The following is a 15,451-nucleotide window of genomic DNA, read 5'->3' on the forward strand; positions in this document are numbered from 1 at the left end:
TGTAAAATAAATTACTGAGCAAGTATTTTTTCATAAATGAAGAACTTTCAGTTATATAACACTTTTTCTCACCTCACGGCTTAGCACTGCACAGCCAATTAAGTGTTGTAACATCGGGAAATTTGGCAACGTTTTGCACACAGCAAGGAGATAAAGGACCGGATGGTTTCTTTTCATGATGTTGGTTAAGGAATAAATGTTGGCGAAGGCATGAGATCTCCGTTGAATTGTGCTCTTTTTTGAACAGGTTGTGTCCAGCTCAGAGGGCAGATGTGGCCTTGGTTTAACTTCTCAACCAAAAGATGGCAGGCTGAACCTGGGTTTTGTGTTACATTCCATTGACATTGCAGAACTCCGTCACTACTGTACTGAAGTGTCTGAATTATGTGCAAGGGCTTGGACTAGTACCTTCTGATTCAGAGGCAAGAGTACCACTGCTGAGCTAAAGCCAACCCTTATTATCTACACATTTTATCTGTTTAATTGCTTTTAGTTCCCATGGTTATGCAAATAATGCAGCTCCACAATATTTGACACAAATTACAGATTTGCCAAAATCTGCTTTAAAATTCATTGTGGTTACTGAGCTGTTTCAAGCGGTCAGTAAAATTGCCTTTGATATTAAGTGAACATTAGCATACAACGCGCATGTTTTCTAATATCTACATTTATTGTTTGAACTAAGAGGCCAGTATAAATTTTGAGATTGAAGAGGAAGGAAGGACCATTCCAAACCAATGTTGTGATCATGTAACTGGAAATATTCAAACAGAAGGTTACTCTCCTTCCCCTCCGCCTGCCCTCAGATGTTTTATTCTTGAGAAAGCACACAACCTGCTAAACTGTTGCCCTGGACTATGCCATTACTACTCTGTAACCAACTGGAAATATGTCAGAAGAGTGACTTGTCAGCCTCTGTTAATCCTCTCCTCTACTGAAGGAGATCAGTTACTCAGCAAGTGAACAAAGTTGAAAGTCTATATGCCCACCCATTAAAAACGTCAATAATATAACTGTTGTCCATGAGCAATTCTAGTGTTACAGGATTCCATTGAATGAATATTTCTTCTAGAGCGCTTTTGTCCAAGTAAAAAGTTTCAATTTTTTTTTTCAACATATGAAGATGTTATATTCTCTTGGGGGGGAAAAAAAACGTGGTCTCAAAGTTTTTTCCTTTTAATCTTTCTAAGTTTACAAGTCATTTATTGTAAATTATTTGCCAATGAATTATTTATAAAAAGATATTGTAAAAATAATTTACTAATAGCTGCTCTTTATTATGCTGAATGCCGCAGGACAGACTGTCATATGCCATTCAGGTGGAAGGCCGTGAACATATTGTTCATCTGAAGAGAAACGAGTAAGTATCATTTCATGTCAACAGTGTTGGGTCTATGTTCTGTGTCTCTTGATGGTTAAATCCATGATTGCACAGATGACTCTAATCGTTCTGTAGTAACAGAGTCGCAATGCCAAAGGCTGGAAAAAAAGCCATTGGTCCACCCTCAGGTTTTTAAAAATTCCTTCTTGGGATGTGGGTGATGTGACGGAGGCCATATTCATTGCCTGTCCCTTGCTACCCTGGGAAGGTAACATTGGAATGTTCTGAGGGCGTTCAACAGTAAAATCAAGAAAAGTCAGGTGTAAACCAGAGCAGATGGGATGGGAATATGTCTTTGCTGAAGAAAGGATATTAACAAATCAGGTGCTTTTTTCCCTGCCTAAAGATTTGTGAAGATCAGTTCACAACTAGTGATGGTGGCATTTGAACTCTTGAACTTTGGTTTGTTAATCCAGTGATTATGACTATTACTCTACTGTACTTGCTAAGTCAGAAATGGTGCTTTGGATGGGAAGATCAAAAAAGAGAAAAAAAGTTTCCCCCTGACACCCACCATTTTTTTCTCATGAATGAAGTAACTCCCCTTCCCAAATATAGTCCATAGGTACCAGCTGTAATAGACAGCCTTGATATGCCAGCTCCCACAGCTACAAAGGTAAAATCCAATTCTTGGCTGATATTCAGACATGCAATATCCAGCATGTGTCACTGCCCAGAGATTAGAAACTGCAAAATCTGTTGATCATTTCCCTGCTGCTTTTCCACAGAAAACCCCAACCCTGCCAAGAACAGCAAATGGATTGGCACGTGAACTGGTAACTGTGGTAACAAAAACAAAAATAGCTGGAAAAACTCAGCAGGTCTGACAGCATCTGCGGAGAGGAGCACAGTTAACGTTTCGAGTCCGTGTGACTCTTCATCAGAACTAAGGAAAAATAGAAATGAGATGAAATATAAGCTGGTTGAGGGGGGGTGGGACAGGTAGAGCTGGATAGAGAGCCAATGATAGGTGGAGGCAAAGAAGAGATTGCCAAAAGGACAAAGGGGTGTTGACGGTGGTGAAATTAGCTATGGAATGTGCTAATGGGGACATTAAGAATAGAAAGCAGGACGAGCAAGTGACAGACAGCCCTAGTGGGGGTGGGGTAGGGGGAAGTTGTTGAACTCAATGTTAAGTCCGGAAGGCTGTAAAGTGCCTAATCGGAAGATGAGCTGCTGTTCCTCCAGTTTGCGTTGAGCTTCACTGGAATATTGCAGCAGGCCAAGGATGGACATGTGGGCATGAGAGCAGGGTGGTGTGTTGAAATGGCAAGCGACAGGGAGGTCTGGGTCATGCTTGTGGACAGACCAAAGGTGTTCCGCAAAGCAGTCACCCAGTCTGCGTTGGTCTCTCCAATGTAGAGGAGACCACCTTTTCCCACCTATTTCTCATTGTTTTATCTCCACCTTTTAGCCCATTTCGATCCCTTCCCCCTACACCACCCCCACTAGGGCTATCTGTCATTTGCTTGTCCTGCTTTCTACCCTTAATGTCTCTATTAGAACATTCCTTAGATAATATCACCACAGTCAACACCTCTTTGTCCTTTTGTCTACGACATCTTTGGCAATCTCTTCTTTGCCTCCACCTATCACTGGCCCTCTATCCAGCTCTACCTGTCCCACCCCCCTCAACCATCTTATATTTCATCTCATTTCTATTTTTCCTTAGTTCTGATGAAGAGTCACACGGACTCAAAACGTTAACTGTATTCCTCTCCGCAGATGCTGTCAGACCTGCTGAGTTTTTCCAGCTTTTTTTGTTTTTGTTTCAGATTTCCAGCATCCGCAGTATTTTGCTTTTATCTTATGGTAACTGTGGTAGTCTGCATGATTCAATCCCACACCTACCTGTGCATTTACCAAAAACACAAGTACACAAATGCACTGAAACTTTGTGAAATTAGAAATTCTCTTAATATTACTTCGGTAACAGCAAACCATCTAAGCTTTGACTTGCTGAAAGATATTGATTGCAAAATGTAAAGTTCCCTGAAAAGCTTTGTGAGTAGTAATCAAGCCTTTGCGAATTCTCTTTATTAAATATAGTCAGACCATAAGAGTAATGGATGGACTCTTTTTCGGTCTTAAATTATTTAGAAGCCTTTGAAGAAATGGTGTTTTTAAAAAATTTTTTGTTCATTCATGGGATGTGGGCTTTGCTGTCTGGGCCAGCATTTATTGCCCATTCCTAATTGCCTTTGAGAAGGTGGTGGTGAGCTGCCTTCTTGAACTGCTGCAGTCCATGTGGTGTAGGTACAGTTAGGAAGGGAGTTCCAGGATTTTGACCCAGCGACAGTGAAGGAACGGCGATATATTTCAAGTCAGAATGGTGAGTGACTTGGAGGAGAACTTCTAGGTGGTGGTGTGCCCATCTGTCTGCTGCCCTTGTCCTTCTAGATTGTAGTGGTCGTGGGTTTGGAAGGTGCTGTCGAAGGAGTCTTGGTGAATTCCTGCAATGCATCTTGTGAACACAGTACGGCTGATTAGAAATCCACTGCTGCTTTAATAGACTGGTTGTTAGTGCTATTTTCACTGTAGTTTTCTCCTGATCAGGAAGTGAATAGGATATTACTGAGTACTTGGTGATGATTTTAAAGAGCCACGCTTTCATAACACGGGATGATTTCATGAAGGCGATGTTGTATTAATTTAATATTTTTTCAACATTCTTGGAAGAACAAATTTTGTGTTCACTAAGATGAGGAATATTCAGAGGAGAAAGGAACATTGTCATTTTGGACCAACTAATTACATCAACTGTTTCCAGGTAAAAGTTCCCTCGAACTTATTCCAATTAATAGCCTTTGACTGCTCCTTCAGCAGTGTAACCCATTCTCCATCTTAACAATTCTCCTGTATGTTTCAAGAAAAATCCCACCATAATGAAGCATACAGCTTCTAACATATTGAAACAACAATAACAATTACTTCTGCTTCAGGCAGAAGCCTGTACAAGCTGTTTTTAAAATGCTGCCTCATTAAATATTATGAAAGTGCTGTGTTGCCAAGGCATGAGACCTTGGCCAATATTCTCTCTCCCCAAGTCTTGTCCCTTGGTTTTGAACATGCATAAATCCTTGATTTTAAAAATAAGATCAGGAGGAATGTTCCTACTTTTTGTACTGAAGGTACACTGAGATACCCAGCTCTGCCCCACCACCATCTTTCTCGAACCCTCTCCAGTCTTTAAATTGTCACACGGTTTGTCCGACTTCACTACTGAGTGTGTAGAAATTTACTCCAATTAAATGTTGGCAAGACCGAAGCCATTTTTGGTCCCCACTAAAAAAATCCTTTCCTGAGTTACCAACTCTATCCCTCACCCTGGCAATTGTCTGAGGCTGAACCAGACTTTGCAACCGTAGTGTCATATCTCACCCTGGGATGAGCTTCAAACCACATTTGTGCCAGCACCAAGATTGCCTATTTCTACCTCCATAACACCGCCTGACTCTGCTCCTGCCTCAGCTCATCTGCTCCTGAAGCCCTCATCCAAACCGCTGGTACCCGCAGATTGCCAATGCACCCCTGGCTGGCCGCCAACATTCCATCGTCCATAAACTTGAGGTCATCCATAACTTTATTGCCTGTGTCCTTGGGTGAATGGGAGTCCCGTTGACCCATCATACCTGTGCTTGGTCAGCTACATTGGTCGCCAGTTAAACAATGCCACAGTTTAAAAATCCTGAGCCCTATTTTCAAATTTCTCCACGGTCTTACCTCCCCCAATCTTTGTAATCTCCTCCATGCCTAACACCTTCCAAGAAACTGGAATTCCTTTAATTCAGGCCTCTTGAGCATTCACAGTTTTCATGACTCTACCATTAATGGCTGTGCCTTCAGCTGCTGAGGTCCTAAGCTCTGGAATTTCCTCCCTAAATTTCTCCTGCCTATTTACCACTCTTTCTTCCTTGAAGATGTTCCTTAACATCTACCCCTTTGACCAAGCTTTTGGTCATCTTTCCTAAACATCTCCTTCTGTGACTCAGTCAAATTTTGCTCCGCAATGTTTCTGTCAAGTGTTTTGGGACATTTTATTACATTAAAGATGCTATATAAATAAAAGTTGTTCATGAATGTTGGAGTTAGAGGAATTACGTAGTCACAGTAATACTGGTGGAAGACTGAATAAGTGTAAGTTAAGTGTGGTTAATAGACAGAGTTTGTTGCTTTTTGAAAATTCTAGCCCTATATGCAACGCATGTGATGTTGCCATGGTCACTGTTTTAGGAAGAATTTCAATTAAGGGTGAATGTGCAGTCTTTTGAATATTTTCCTAATACTGCCTGAAGTCATCTCTAAATTGCCACCATGTGGTGCGGTGTTTGTTTTCTGCATAAATCCAAGAAAAGTGGAAAATTTTAACCAGCACATGTGCATGCTTTGGAGGGATCCTTGTACTTCACCCCACCCCTGTCAAAATCGGCAGTAGGGTGGCCTCTCCCAACAATCCGAACTGGGATGGGTATAAGGTAAATCTCATGGGTTTTTAGCCTTGACTTCTGCATGTTGCTGTTGGCACGCAAACAAAACGGATCTTCAAAAGATTGTACTTTGAAAACAAATGAGAGATAATGCACAGATTCCAGTGTTCAAGAGACCTTGGGGTTGACGTACCATTAAAATAAGCCTTCTGGTTTTGTTGTATATTTTCTGGTAATTTAGCGATGACTACAACAGCAAGGAATTAGGAAGGCAAATGGAATGTTGTCTTTTATTGCAAGAGGGACGGTGAATAAATGTAGGGAAGTCATGCTTCAAATGGACAGTGCAATGGTGAGACCACTGCATACACTTTTGTCTCCTTTAAGGAAGGATATTCTTGCATTGGAAGCAGCTCAAAGAAGCTTCACTAAGTTGATTCATAGGATGAAGTGGTTGCCTCATGAGGAGAGATTGAGCAAGTTGGGTTCATAGCCATCAAAGTTTAGAAGAATGAGAGGTGATCTTATTGGTTACATACATAGGATGTACAGCACAGAAACAGGCTATTCAGCTTGACCAATCCACACTGGTGCTTATTCTGCACTCATGCCTCCTCCCATCTTTTCGCATCTAAATTTATCATCTAAACCATCTATTCCCTTCTCAAGTGCTTGTCTAGCTTTTCCGTATGTGCGACTATCCTAATCACTTCAACCACTCCCTGTGGTAGTGAGTTACACATTCTTTCTGCTCTTGGTGCAAAGAAGTTTCTTCTGAATTTCCTATTAGATTTCTTGGTGAATATCTTACATGGATGGCTTCTAGCTATGCTCTTTCCCACAAGAGGAAACATTTCTCTATCCACTCTATCAAAACCTTTCAGAATGTGAAAGACCTCTATTTGATCACCTTTCAGCCATATTTTTTCAAGAGAGAAGAGACCCAGCCTGTCAATATTTTCCTGACATGTATACCCATGCATTTCTGAGATCATCCTTGTAAATCATCTCTGCAACCATTCCAATGTCTCTATATCCTCATTTTAATATGGCAACCAGAACTGCAAGCAGTACTCTTAAGTGTGCTCTGACCAAGGATCAATACAGATTTAACATAACTTTCCTTCTTTTCAATTCGATCCCTCTAGAAATAAAGGCTAGTGCTTGGTTTGCTTTTTTATAATGGCTTTGCTAACCTGTGGTGCAGTTCCAGTGATTGATGTATCTGTAGTCAAAGATCCCTTTGTTATTCTTCCCAACCCAGACTTGCGCCTTCCAAGTAATAAGTGACCTCCCTAGTCTTCATTCCAAAATGTATAATATTGCATTTACCAATGCTGAACTTTTGCCAGTTGTTCTACAATTCTGCAAGATCACATTGAAATATATGTAATTCTGAGGGGGCTTGACAGGATAGATGTAAAGGGATGATTCTTCTTGTGTGGGAACCTAGAACTAGGGGGCATAGTTTCTCCATTGAGCTATTGATTATCTTTAAAGCTGAGTTTGATAGATTTTTGAACTACATGGGAGTCAGGGGTTAGGAGGCAGGAAAGTGGAGCTGAGGACAAGATCAGATCAGTATGTAACTCGCCTCCAGATTCCCCAAAACCTGTCCAGCATCTATAAGGCACATTAGGAATGTGGAGAATATTCTCCACTTGCCTGGATGAGTGTAGCTTCAACACAACTTGGAGATGCTGAGAGGATGTTTACCTTCGTGGGAGAACCTAGAATGAGTGGGCACAGTTTCAAAATAAGGGGTCTCCCATTTAATACTGAGTTGAAGCGGAATTTGTTTTCTGAGGGTCATTAGTCTTTGGAATTCTCTTCCACAGAGAGCAGTGGAGGCAGGGTCATTGAATATATTCATGGCTGAGTTGGAGAGATTTTGATCTACAAGGCAGTCGAGGGTTAAAGGGGACAGGCAAGAAAGTGGACTTAAGGCCACATCAAATCAGCCACGTTCTTATTGACTGGCAGTTTAGGTTCAAGGGGCTGAATGGCCTCCTCCTGCTCCTATTTCTTATGTTCTTATTTAACACTCAAGAAGTTTGACATCATCCAAAACAAAGCAGCCCTCATGTTGGCACCTGTCCACTACTTTAAACATTCACTCCCTCCATGCACAGTGGTTGACATGTATGCCAAGATGGAATGCAGCAACTTGTCAAGGCTTTTTCAATAGCACCTTCCAAACCCATGACCTCTACCACCTAGAAGGATAACAGTAGATGCGTTAGAACAAGTTCTCCTCTTAGCCACACACCAGCATGATTTGAAACTATATCACTGCTCCTGGGTCAAGATCCTGGAATTCCTTCCCTAATATCACGGTGGGTGTACTGACACCACATGGACTGCAGAGATTTGAGGTGCGGCTTACTCTCATCTGCTCCATAACAATTGGGGATGGCACTAAATATGACATTGCCAGTGATGCTCACATCCCAGAAACAAATTTGAAAAAATTATCTTATTGAATGGTGGAGCAGGCTCGAGGGGCTGCATGACCTATATCTGCTCCTATTTCTTATGTTCTTACGCCTAGTGAAGGCTAAAAGGGTGTGATTTGATGATGGTTAGCTAATTGTTCAGAAACTTGATTTTTAATCTTCCCTTGAGCTGGTAGGCTCAGTTTGTTGCCCATTACTCACTGCCCTGAGAAGCTGGTGGTTGCCCTTCCTTGTCAATTGCTGCAGCCCATGGACTGGTGTGTTGGTCTCCCTCACTCCCTTTGGATCCTCAGAGGTTAAACAGTTTAGTTTCAATCGTAGGATATTTTTTAATTGCATCCAGCTGCCCTGCCTTCTGTGTGTGAGGATCCTACTTTGATTAAAACGACATTGAAAAAAAATCTGACTCTGAATGTATTCAGAAAAATATCTTGCATAAGTTTCACCAATGCCTGGTACAATCCTTCGTAAGCAAATTATGAGTTTTCAAGCTTCACAATGTGATGGTCACATATCTTCTTGTTATTTAAAAAAGAGAGAAAATGCTGGAAAAGCACAATGGGCCTCTGAAAGGACATGTTTGTGGATATTGATGAAGCTGCAGTGTTGGCCCAGCACTTTCTGTTTTTATATTAGGTTTTCAGCACATGCAGTTTAGCCTTTGTCTTTTCATCTCCATTTTTCTATCTCTTGCTATTAGATATACTGACACATGTTTATGGGGGTGCACAGAGCTCTCATCGTCACGATCAGATGCATCTCCTCGAATTTTCCTTGTAATTGGCCAGAGTTTTCCTCTCCCACTTTCTCATCTGTTTATTTGCCTCCCCATTACCATCCCCGCCCTCTAGGTAGGAATATTGCAATTTCATATATTACAACAGTCACTGCACTTCAAAATGATTTCATTAGCTACAAAAGGCTTTGGGAAAGGTATGATTGCATTGGAGGTGGTAAGGAAGAGATTTATGAGGATGTTGCCTGGATGGAGAATTTCCGTTACGACGGAAGATTAGATAAGCTGGGGTGGTTTTCTTTGGAACAGAGGAGGCTGACGAGAGACCTAATTGAAGTGTGTAATATTAAGGGCGGTCTACATAGAGTGGATAGGGAGGTCCTATTCCACTTGGTTGAGTGGTTCAGAACCAAGCGCATGGATTCAGGGAAAGAGGTAGGAGGTTTAGAGGGTATTCGAGGGGAAATCCTTTTCCCCAGAGGGTGGTGGGGATGTGGAACTCGCTACATGAAAGGGTGCCAGAAGCAGAAATCCTTGGATATGTGCTTGAAGTGCTGTAATGTACAAGATTATGGACCAAAACCTGGAGAGCGGAATGGGGCTGGATGGTTACTTAGCAGGTCTGACAGCATCTGCGGAGAGGAATACAGTTAACGTTTTGAGTCCACATGACTCTTCATCAGAACTGAATGAAGTTCTGATGAAGAGTCACGTGGACTCGAAACATTAACTGTATTCCTCTCTGCAGATGCTGTCAGACCTGCTGAGTTTCTCCAGCTATTTTTGTTTTTGTTTCAGATTTCCAGCATCTGCAGTATTTTGCTTTTATCTGGATGGTTATTTGTTGGCGGGCATGACAGGATGTGCTGAAAGACTCATTCCCATGCTGTAAACTTCTATGATTCTATGGGACGTCCTGAGGTTGTGAAAGGCACTAGATAAATGCAAATCTTTCAAGACTTTATTTATTAGACTGGAAAACTATTGATGGGCCTGATTCTTGCCTCTAGTTCATGGTACCAAGATCTGGGAGCTAATCTTGGCTTTCTTCTATAACTGTGCATTTGATACCATCATCTGCTTCCATCCAGGGCAGTGGGACTATTTGGGTGCACAATAACCCGGGTGTAACATTAAATTAACAACAATTTGCATTTATGTAGCACCGTTAATGAAATAAAACACCTCAAGGTGCTTTACAGGAGGATTGTGGAACAAATTCTGACACCAAGCCACATCAGATATTAGGCCATATTGCAAAATGCTTAGTTGAAGAGTTAAGATTTAAGGAGTCTCTTATAGAAAGAAAGAGAGGTAGGGAAGCAATTTCAGAGCTTAGAACCTAGTCGGCTGAAAGCGCTGTTAATGGTGGAGCCATTAAAATTGGGGATGCTCAAGAGGCCCAGAATTGGCAGAGTGCAGAGATCTATAGATGTTGTACTTGAAGGAGGTGCTGCTTTATCGGGAGCCAGTCAGCAAGCACAAGGATAATGGGTGAGCAGGACTTGGTGTAAATCAGAACATAGGCAGCAGCACTTTGAATCACCTTAAGTCTGCAGACGGTAGACATGGGAAACTTATCAGGAGTGCATTTGATTAGTCAAGTCTAGGAGGAAGAAAGGCATGGATGAGGGTTTCACCAACAGATAAGCTGAGGCAAGGGCGGAGTCAAACGATGTTATAGAGATGGGAATATGAAAAGAGAAAAATGTTAAGTATCCTCCTGAACCAGGTAGACAAGGCCTCATTATAACACCTTTTGGGTCAGAACTTTAAATTGAGGACCTGTCTGATAGTTCAGGTGGATGCACATGGATCACATGACATTATTGGAAAATGTGAATGGTGTTCTCCTATTGCCCTGGCCAATCCTCCCTTAACCATCACTGCCAAAATAAAACCAATTAGTTGGTTATTCTTTTCACTTGCTGTTTGTGGGATCTTGCTGTGCATGTTATGGGATGCTGCATCTGCCTGCAAATAACAGACACCGCAATTTAAGGAATGTCATAAGACCATAAGACATAGGAGCAGAAATTAGGCCATTCGGCCCATCGAGTCTGCTCCGCCATTCAAGCATGGCTCTTAAGTTTCTCAACCCCATTCTCCCGCCTTCTCCCCGTAACCTTTGATCTTGTCAAATGTCAAGCATTCTGTGGATGTGATTAAGTGCGCAAGCACTTTGTTCCAAATAAGAGTAGATACTCTGAATATAGCATTCGTTTTTTTGCAAGTTCAACATATGCATACCGCACTGAATTCATAACTCTGAGCAAAAGCTATAAACCGGAAATGTTTGCTCCTATCTGGAAATGAGATTTTGCTGTGCTTTTTTTTTCTGGCCTATTTTGTCAAGTCAGGCTATATATTGGCAGGCATGCATATATTTGGATTTCTCTAAACCAGAACACCAAGTGAATAATGTCGTTGTTTCTTTGGAACTGTGCCTATTTTCTTTTTGTTCTAAGTTGTGTGTGTATGCATGGGTGTGTGTTCAGTCACGATGAGCACTGCACAGTCATTGCAGCACGTCACAATGCTGCTTTAAAAAAAACTGAGCTGCTCTGACACAAGCTGAGCCTGAGGCTGTCACGCTGGGGTGTCCCAATCTGTGCCCTGTTTGGCATACTTTCAAGCAACTCAGGAAATCCAGCAGCTTCTTCGTATTTGGCCTCCACATTGATCTTTCACATTAACCATTGTGAAGACTGAGAATGGTCCTGCAAATTCTTGGATTATTCCATTTGTCTGATGGGGCAGTTGTTTTGCTGTGTCATATCAAGGCTTGTGGGGCCATTTTCCAAAATAAACAGAGCAGAATTGCATTGCACATTTCTAAGTTCACAATTTGAATGCATACTTATATTCTCCAGGTTGCAGTGGCTGGGGGACTAGTGCATATTGCAGTGTGTTTCTCAAAAGGGATTTCACAAATGAACCAGGTCTTTTGTTCTGTCGTCTAGTCTGGACTGCTTGGTTAAAAGTTTATTCGCCAATAACAGTACAGTTCAGGTTTTTTCCGAAGATTTGTGTGTGCGGGGCACAAGTGTGCTTTCTAGAAGCTGGTCAAGTCTCTCTCAAACTGACACCTATGCCTTTAAATGTGACATAATGGTATACTCACCAAGGGAGATTAACATTTCCCCATTAATTATGTTATATGTATATATAGTGCACCAGAGATCAGTCAAGATACGCACTCCATTCTTATATCTTCCTTAAAAGGAGGTAAATACTGCATCGTCAGACCAAGCTACCCTGGCAAAAACTACTTGGAATGGAAGACCTAAAGGCACCACATTAAGAAATTTCTATGGTGCCTTTCACAACCTCAGGATAGCCCAAAGCATTTTCTAGGTAATTAGTTGTGGATCTGTTTGCAGAAGAGAAAAATATTGACCAGGATACAGGGAGAATTCCCTTCCAATAATGCTATGGGATCTTTTATATCCACCTCAGCAGGAAGACTCCTTCAGTTTGAGATCTTATCTGAAAGCCAGCACCTTTAACAATGCAATGTTTCCTTTGCCCTGTATCAGGCTGGAGTTTGAGCCAAGTTAAACAGGGCTTTGCTTTGACCATTGATATCTGGATTCAATTGGCAACACTTGGTTTTGTATTGCTCTTGTATGAAGATGTTGCCAATTTGTTCAAAACATATTGTTTAACATTTTGAAAGGATTATTAAATTTTGAAAAAAATTGTTCAATGAATATTTGTTTGGAGTGGCTTAAAATAGGTCACGTGTAAAATATAGCCAATGTTAATTATTCATTCAAGGGATGTGGGCTTCGCTGGCTGGGCCAACATTTATTGCCCATCCCCAGTTTCCCTTGAGAAGGCGGTGGTGAGCTGCCTTCTTGAACCGCTGCAGTCCATGTGTATCTGCTTTTGAAAGTTTCTGCTACAGTCTCAAGATCCTGGGGTTTTTGAAATGTGATGCATGTGGGAAGTGTTAGCTCTGACTGTTAGTGTTCTTTTCCTTCAGAGATGTTGTTCCAAAGGACTTTTTGATGTTCACCTACAGTGACAATGGGAACTTGATCTCAACTCGGCCAGATGTTCAGGTATTTAATGAAGTGGGGTACGGAATATGGGGGTGATATCATCAGAGGTCTGATCATGGGAAGGGAAACAGGATAGTTTTGCGGGGAAGGTGGGGGGTGCTGAGAGGAGTCATTCCTGCTGTTCCTGGAACCCAATTAGTGCAGATAGGCGCCTGCTCCTTCCACACGTTTGATTTTGCCTCCCTTCACCTGCTGGATTTCCTAAAACCAGGGAAACCCAGTAGAACAAGGTTAAATTTAAAGTAGTGATAAACTCTGAGGCACACAGCCTCATTAAAATATTTAATTGAGCAACCTTTCTTGTTGTGGGTTGGTTGCCAGGCTTCATTTCCATCTCCGCTGAATTTGGAAATGGACTGGCTCATGGTCAATTGGGTTTGAGTTTGAGATTTTTCTCGGGTTTCAAATTTTCACATCCAACTTATCTCAGCCCTCCTGTATTCTAGGGGTTCTAATTCCCCTCTATGCATCTGGATTGCCCTCAAAGCAAACTGAAACTCAGCGTAGAATTTTCATCACAAGTCCCTCATCTGAAAGTGCAGTAACATAAACAATTTTCCTGGAAGGAGGAGCTCATTTGTGGGCAGGGTAGAATCACCAGCTATGAGCAATGAATCTTAAGAAATGATTTACTGAACTAAGGCCGTGTGTTTCTCGTCATCAGAAGCTAAGTACTCTTCTCACGCCCCATGCTCAAATATGCTACTTCATTCGCACCGCAGTAACAATCTTCTGTATCAGTGATCGTTGTTGTGATTTCTTACCCCCTTAAGATTTGAGCACTTCCTTTATCTGATTAGAGATGATTGAGAGACTGAGATTATTTTACTTAAATAAAAGCAAAAAACTGCGGATGCTGGAAATCCAAAACAAAAATAAAAATACCTGGAAAAACTCAGCAGGTCTGACAGCATCTGCGGAGAGGAACACTGTTAATGTTTCGAGTCCGTATGACTCTTCAACAGAACTAAGGAAAAATACAATAAAGTATAAAAATATTTTACTTAACTTTGATCTGATCACGACCATTCTGTTAAATGCTGGTGATGTAGTGAGGTGAAATGTTGATTATCTGCTGCAATTCAGGGCCCAAGCAAATGTCTGGACCTTTCTTGTGAGACCCAAAAGATCACATGTACACATTTAGTCCTTGGTTTGTACTTATTTATGCCACAAAAAGCAGTAGTCTTAAAATAGTAGGTTGGCAGAAGTGGAGCTGCTCTGTTTTAATTGCTTCTCTTGCTCTGTTCACATTTGTCTGGAAGAGTTAAAATCAACTTGCCAGAGTATATTTTATCCATTTATGGGTTGTGGGCCTCTCTGGCAAGGCCAGCATGTATTGCCATCTCCAGTTGTCCTTGAGAAGATGGTTGTGAGCTGCCGCCTTGAACTGCTGCAGTTCATGTGGTATGTGGCTTGGAGGAGGAACTTGCAGGTGGTGATGTTCCTGTATGCCTGCGATACTACTTCTTGAGGTCGTGGAGGCTGCAGGTTTGGAAGATGCTGTCAAAGGAGCTTTGGTAATTATAGTAGAAAAACCATTGCTACAGTTTCTGGATGATGTGTTTAAATATTTCCTTGCTATCTATTTTTCCAGGACCATTGCCACTTCCAAGGGTATGTGGAAGGGATGAATAATTCCATGGTTGCTCTTAGCACCTGTAATGGGCTCAGGTAAAGATTGGACGTCTCCTTGCATTTATCCTCAAAACAGCAGTGACTGTATGTAGCACGTTGAGAGGTTCTGAGATAAGTGATGCTGTGGAAGTGCTGTTTGTTAATTTTATGTTACTATCTCAACTGAGGTTACCCTTGGACAAGCCTGATCCCAGAGTGGAACCCAGCTTGATAAATCCTAACTTTTATTTGTTTGTTTAGGCACGTGGAGAGTAACTGCTGAACAGAGGCACAGGCGTCAGCTAATGAACTTTTAACAAATAATAAAACATTTATTCAAAAAGAAGATGAAGTATATTACAGTACTCCTTCACCCATAACTATACCTTTACAAATGTATACAGAATTTTAAGGACAACACAAGTTATAAAAACTATCTTATACTCTAATGTACACAATAAGTACACAGTCCGTGTAAATCTATGGCACTGTTATCTCTGTGTCTCTCTCCACAGGTGCTGTCAGACCTGCTGAGTTTTTCCAGCATTTTTTGTTTTCGTTTCAGATTTCCATCATCTGCAGTATTTTGCCTAAATCTATGGCACCCTGTGGTCAGACACATCACACTCTGAAATCAAGTGACAGATACCAACGCAACCAGATGCTATGGATTTCTCCTCAAACTCCCCCCCCCCCCCCCCCACCCCCCCCCCCCCAGAGGCTTGTCACGCCATGAACCAACCACTCTGGCTGAATTCCGTCCTTCA

At 41.7% G+C, this 15,451-nt stretch overlaps 1 protein-coding gene and 1 long non-coding RNA gene across 3 annotated transcripts in view; one reads left to right on the plus strand and one right to left on the minus strand.

Annotated features, from left to right (window-relative positions):
* LOC144694895 (disintegrin and metalloproteinase domain-containing protein 9-like) overlaps positions 1 to 15,451 on the plus strand; it is a 112,340-nt gene that overhangs the window by 35,956 nt on the left and 60,933 nt on the right. For both annotated transcript variants that reach the window (XM_078565628.1, XM_078565629.1), the window contains exons 3-5: positions 1,296 to 1,360; positions 12,989 to 13,067; positions 14,665 to 14,741. In XM_078565628.1, the coding sequence (XP_078421754.1) occupies positions 1,296 to 1,360; positions 12,989 to 13,067; positions 14,665 to 14,741 (221 nt within the window). The remainder of the gene's footprint in view (positions 1 to 1,295; positions 1,361 to 12,988; positions 13,068 to 14,664; positions 14,742 to 15,451) is intronic.
* LOC144694897 (uncharacterized) overlaps positions 1 to 15,451 on the minus strand; it is a 114,251-nt gene that overhangs the window by 30,524 nt on the left and 68,276 nt on the right. The window lies entirely within an intron of this gene.

Source organism: Cetorhinus maximus, chromosome 20 (assembly GCF_964194155.1).
Source record: "Cetorhinus maximus chromosome 20, sCetMax3.hap1.1, whole genome shotgun sequence".
NCBI classification, from domain to species: Eukaryota; Metazoa; Chordata; class Chondrichthyes; order Lamniformes; family Cetorhinidae; genus Cetorhinus; species Cetorhinus maximus.